Source organism: Elephantulus edwardii, unplaced genomic scaffold, assembly GCF_000299155.1.
Source record: "Elephantulus edwardii isolate Elephantulus edwardi_28Jun2011 unplaced genomic scaffold, EleEdw1.0 scaffold00044, whole genome shotgun sequence".
NCBI lineage: Eukaryota > Metazoa > Chordata > Mammalia > Macroscelidea > Macroscelididae > Elephantulus > Elephantulus edwardii.
The window spans coordinates 17,046,881-17,052,566 of record NW_006399794.1 but is presented as its reverse complement, the minus strand read 5'-3'; the positions used below and the strand labels follow the sequence as shown (position 1 = coordinate 17,052,566).

The following is a 5,686-nucleotide window of genomic DNA, read 5'->3' as shown; positions in this document are numbered from 1 at the left end:
TTCCCTGGAGGAGAGAATCACTGGGATGCCACAGGGCACAGGAGAACAGTCCCATAGTATTGGCAAGATTGTAAATCCTTAAGGAAGCACTGCCACATCCTCCCACTCCCCCCCGCCCCCAGCGGGTTAGCAGCGCAACTCCTCATGGACCAGGCCACTAGCAAGCACTAAATACTAGTTGTTGAAATGAACGCCTAAGCCAGACCCTGCGCAGGATCCCCACTTCTACCTAGGCCAGTTCACATGCCCTTAAAGCAGCTGCGCGGGATTGCCCCTGAAGCCCCGCCTCCCTTACACGCCCCAAGACCGAAGTTAGGGCGGGACCCGAGGAAGGCACTGCAGGCGCTATGAGACAACCGGTGGTTCGGCTAGTGTGGCTTGGCAGGGTGCCATACGCCGAGGTTCTGGCCCTACAGGAGAGTTGGCTGAAGAGGCTGCAAGCAGAGCCAGGCACACAGGTCCAGCCTGGGCTTGAGGGGGGCGCGCTCCTTCTTAGTGAGCCCGCGGGGCCTGTGTACACAGCCGGACTGCGCGGCGGCCTGACGCCCGAAGAGGCTGCACGGCTCCGGTCGTTAGGTGCCGAGGTGCGCGCCACAGGCCGCGGAGGCCTAGCCACCTTCCACGGCCCAGGCCAACTACTCTGCCACCCTGTACTCGATTTGCGCCGTTTCGGCCTGCGCCTGCGCACTCACGTGGCAGCGCTGGAGGCCTGTGCTGTGCGCCTGTGTGAGTTCCTGGGCCTGCCGACTGCGCGCGCGCGTCCACCTCCCTATACGGGAGTCTGGTTGGGTGAGAGCAAGATCTGCGCAATTGGTGAGCGCCTGGGGGCGTGGCCTGGCTTACTGGGTATGGGCCAATAGCGTCTGAGCGCAGGGCTCTACTTGTAGGAGGTGTAACTGGCGCGGCCTTTGAATTGCTAGTTGCTTTTGAGTTTTAGGCTAAACATACTATGTTCAGAGCCAGAAGCCTTTCAGAGCGCATTTCGTTCCACATTCATTTTTATGGGTGAAGAGTCAGAAGTTATTTTGCAGGTTATTAGTCCTTAAGGGCGCTTAGTAATTTTCCTACGTTTTAAACAGCACATTCTCTATATCAAAGAGCATTTGCTAGAATCCCTGTTTTACTAAGTGCAGTTGCTGTGGAGCCACCCTCCATTCGCCCATTCCCCAGTCTGCACACGCTTTGGCTTCTCCAGAAACAAAGTTGAAAAACCAATGATGTAGTCCAAATCTCATTGAACTAAAGATCCTGAAACCAAATAATGGGAGAGTATCTGTTCTTTTTGCTTGCCTTGCAGGAGTCCGCTGTGGAAGGCACATCACATCACACGGCCTGGCTTTGAACTGCTGTACGGACCTGAAGTGGTTTGGGTACATTGTGCCCTGTGGGCTAGTGGGGACTGGTGTCACTTCCCTGAGTAAGGAGCTCCAGAGATATGTCACTGTGAATGAAGTAATGCCGGTTTTCCTCGAGTCCTTTAAGGAGACGTACAAGTGCACTTTGATTTCAGAAGACAACCTCAACTGAAGAATGTTTCTGTTAACAGTAAGGATGGTTTTGACTTAAAGAACTGCAAGCCTGAGTTGGAATCACAGGTTCTAGACACAGCACGGCCATGGACAAAGAAAGGCAGGTCATAAGTTCTGAGTCATGATTTCCCAATGTATTCAGCTTTGTTTATCCCTTCCCCGCCTACTCCAAAGATACCAGACCTACCTATAAAAGAATCACACTTATGTGTCACTGCTATTGACATCAGTTTTTCAGTTTAGAAAAGCATGTCATAGGTTATCATCTCTCAGTTATTTGCTACTTCCTTGGTACTGTATCTAATTGTGATATCCTGGACTAGTTCCTTTGATTTGTCGTTGTTAGGTGCCATTGAGTCAAGTACAACTCAAAACGACTAATGAACAACAGATCTAAACCCTGACCTATCCTGTACCAACCTCAAAATCTCAGACACACTCAAGCTCGTTGCTGCAGTCACTGTTGAGGGTCTTCTTCTCCTTTGCCATCCCCTCACCTTTCCACGCATGATGTCCTTTTCCAAGGAATAGCCTTTCCTAGCAACATGCCTAAAGTATGTGAGACGAAAACTTCGCTGTCCTTGACTCCAAGGAGCACTCTGGCCGCATCAAATTCCTGGTTGGCCTAGGTGAATATGTTAAGTTTGTTCTTTCTTAAGAAAGAGGCCGGGATGCTTTCTGCAATAAAGAAGAAGAAGGAAAGACTCTTCAAAGAACAAAGTAGAATGCTGTCTTCTAGGATTAGATTCCCTCAGCCTAATAATTTAGCCACATTTAGATAACAAAACTTGAATAAGCCAGAAACTGAGAAAAAGGCAAGAATATTTCCCACACTCAACAAATTCCAGAGATAAAAATGGTATTATATAAGCTCTATAAGTTTGTAAAGCTGTGTGCTATTCATCTATTGCTGTATAACAAATTGCTTCCAAACTTAGCAATTTAAAAAAAACAGCAATAAATATTTATTATTTCATATATTTTCTGTCAATCAGTAATTTTGAAGAAGTTTAGCTAGGTAATTCTGGATCAAGATCTCTTAGGAGTTTGTAGTCAAGCTATAAGTGGGCATTGTTATCATCTGAAGACTGATGGTTGTTGAGAGGAAATGTCAATATTTCATATGGACCTTTCCATAGAGCTTCTTGAGTGTTCTCTTGACAGGGAAACTGGCTTCCCCTCGACCAACTGATCCCAGACAAAGTGGAAGCCAGTGTCTTTTATAACCCAGCCACTGGAGCCACACATTCATTTCTGCAGTAACCACATAAGTAAGTCCTATTTGGTGTGGAAGGGGCTGCACAATGGTGATAAAAGACAAGGATCGTAAGTGGCCATCTTGAAGGCTGGCTTCTGCAGCCTATTAGGATGGGACATTTTTTAAAAATGTATATGAGCTTTCCAGACTCGGCCGTGCATTGAGGCGGCTCGTGGGTCTCCGAGACCCGAAAGTTGAGATCTTCTTTGCGCCCCGGACACTGCGCCTGGGGCCTTTACTGCCGTCACCATGCCACAAAATGAGTATATTGAGTTACACCGAAAGTGCTATGGGTACCGTTTGGATTACCATGAGAAAAAGAGAAAGAAAGAAAGTCGAGAGGCTCATGAGCGTTCAAAGAAAGCAAAGAAGATGATTGGTCTGAAGGTAAAGCTCTACCATAAGCAGCGTCATGCTGAGAAAATACAAATGAAAAAGACTATCAAGATGCATGAAAAAAGAAACACCAAACAAAACGATGAGAAGACTCCACAAGGGGCAGTACCTGCCTATCTGTTGGACAGAGAGGGGCAGTCCCGAGCTAAAGTACTTTCCAACATGATTAAACAAAAACGCAAAGAGAAAGCGGGAAAATGGGAAGTCCCTCTCCCCAAAGTTCGTGTCCAGGGCGAAACAGAAGTACTGAAAGTTATTCGAACAGGAAAGAGAAAAAAGAAAGCCTGGAAGAGGATGGTTACTAAAGTGTGCTTTGTTGGAGATGGTTTTACAAGAAAACCACCTAAATATGAAAATCAGACCAATGGGCTTACGGTTTAAGAAGGCACATGTAACACATCCTGAACTTAAAGCCACATTTTGCCTGCCAATACTTGGTGTAAAAAAGAATCCTTCATCCCCACTGTATACAACTTTAGGTGTTATTACCAAAGGTACCGTCATTGAGGTGAACGTGAGTGAGTTGGGCCTTGTGACACAAGGAGGCAAGGTTATTTGGGGGAAATACGCCCAGGTTACCAACAATCCTGAAAATGATGGCTGCATAAATGCTGTCTTACTGGTCTAATAGCACTTTGACAACTGATACAAACCAGCATTACCATGTACTTCCAAATGCTACCAAACAGCCTTTCTTAAGAAGTCCTGCAGTCAAGAGAACTATTTGTTATGCTATAAAAACATTAAAATGGTCCAGTTTTAAAAATTGGTCTTTTTTGTCTTCAGAGTTTTAAGTGTTAAGATTGAACAATGAAAAACTTCATCACTGTATGAGCAAGTAGCTACTCCTAGGCAAATCTATCATAAAAATAACCAGTGTTTAAAACGCAGCAGCTTTTTTATACAGTTGCCTTTGACTCACGGTGACCCATTTCTTTCAGACTGGAATTGTAGGCCATAATGTTTTCAATGGCTGATTTTTCAAAAGCACATCACCAGCCCTTTCTAACAAAGTGCCTCTGGATGGACTCAAACTTTCAGCCTTCAGTCAGCAGCTAAGTGGTTAACCGTTTATACTACCCACGGATGCCCTAGAAAAGTTTATCTTTTCTTGAAAAGATCTATATTGATACTGTATTTTCTACCTAACTATGAAAAAGGAAATAAACATACCAAAATATTTGTACTTTTAGCAGTTTATACTCTAAAGAGAGGATTTATTTTCAGAATGGTAGTAAAAATTTAACTACCAGAAGAGACTAAAAAAAAAAATGTATATGAATTTTAGTAACATTCTAATTAAGCCAGTTCATATAAGATGTTTTACATCTAAAACAATATAAATATGCTATTAATGACATTTGGTGTTGTTTTCTCATACTAATTATTTGAAATTTGGTGTATATTTTGCACTGAAAAGTACATCTCATTTTGGTTTTTTCAAGTATTCTATTAGGTAAGGCCGGCTCAGGAAGAGTCCTAAATTAGGTAGCACCAAACCATAGAGATGTAGAAACACTGAATATCAACAGTGCTTGGCTTATATTGACAAAATGCAGGAGGAAACAAAGGAAATATTTCTGATTGACTTAAACAATTTATTACTGAAATGCTGTTAGGATATCTTTGATCAATACGGGTAGAAGCATTGTCAGAATCTCTTTGGTCAAGTAAGTGGGCCTGACTTGCAGGAAAGTTAAGATTTGGTAAAGTATTAGGGGCATTATCCGCTCAACCATCAGTGCCATTTGGTCAACCACATGACTATTACATTTGACAATTACTTCTGAGCTAGACTTTCAGACTTCCTTAATTAAGTTACTAGCATCTCATTTTGCCTTCTTGAGGGCCTTCTTTCTGCATACACTTTTGCTGACTGATAACTGATGATAGTCTCTTATTTCCAAGTTTTCACCATTTTGATAAAGGCCACCGTCAATGTTAACCAGAGGCAATAGGGGGTGATTGGCTGATTAATGAAGTTACAGTTTGTTTCAGACATGTCAGCTGAGTGGAGCAGGTTAAAGTTCCATGGCTTGATTAGTTCTATCAAAGATAAAAACATTGCTTCTAGGAGTGTTACTCTCTGGAGGAAATGGATGTTGGTAGATTGCTTACAAACACCCTGAAAACAACTTTTAATACAATTTGATTATAACACCAATTACAATGAAAATGATAATTCCTACTTGAGAACACATTCGAAGACCCTATGTTAGTAAGGGTTTGGTTTTCATTAAATCAAAGCTTCTAGTGGTGTAGAGATGGAACCCAAATCTAGCAAAGCCTAAATGGTTGAGGATTCATTAGAATCTAGTCCAGTGGGCATATTTAATTTGGACTAACCACATTTCAATAGCGACATGTTGTCTAGGGGCCACCAAATTGAACAGAACAGTCTTAGAAAACATTAAGTCTTTTTGACCCTCCAGAGTTCCGTGGCCTCAGTGGCTTCTGAGAAGTAATGATGACTCCTTCCACACCTGGGGTCTGATTTTTAGCA

General features: G+C 43.2%; 1 protein-coding gene and 1 pseudogene across 1 annotated transcript; both read left to right on the top strand.

Annotated features, from left to right (window-relative positions):
• Positions 1 to 347: 347 nt before the first annotated feature.
• LIPT2 (lipoyl(octanoyl) transferase 2 (putative)) lies at positions 348 to 1,527 on the top strand. Its single transcript, XM_006885735.1, has 2 exons — positions 348 to 813; positions 1,298 to 1,527. The coding sequence occupies exons 1-2, from the start codon at positions 348 to 350 to the stop codon at positions 1,525 to 1,527; spliced, it is 696 nt and encodes a 231-aa protein (XP_006885797.1).
• Positions 1,528 to 3,036: 1,509 nt separating this feature from the next.
• On the top strand, positions 3,037 to 3,811 carry LOC102856013 (annotated as a pseudogene).
• Positions 3,812 to 5,686: the final 1,875 nt, after the last annotated feature.

What these genes read in the sequence shown, in the direction of transcription:
- LIPT2 (XM_006885735.1), top strand. Translation starts at nt 348, where the DNA reads ATGAGACAACCGGTGGTTCGGCTAGTGTGGCTTGGCAGGGTGCCATAC. An exon ending in GAGCAAGATCTGCGCAATTG is followed by an intron (nt 814 to 1,297) that starts GTGAGCGCCTGG and finishes CTTGCCTTGCAG; the next exon opens with GAGTCCGCTGTGGAAGGCAC.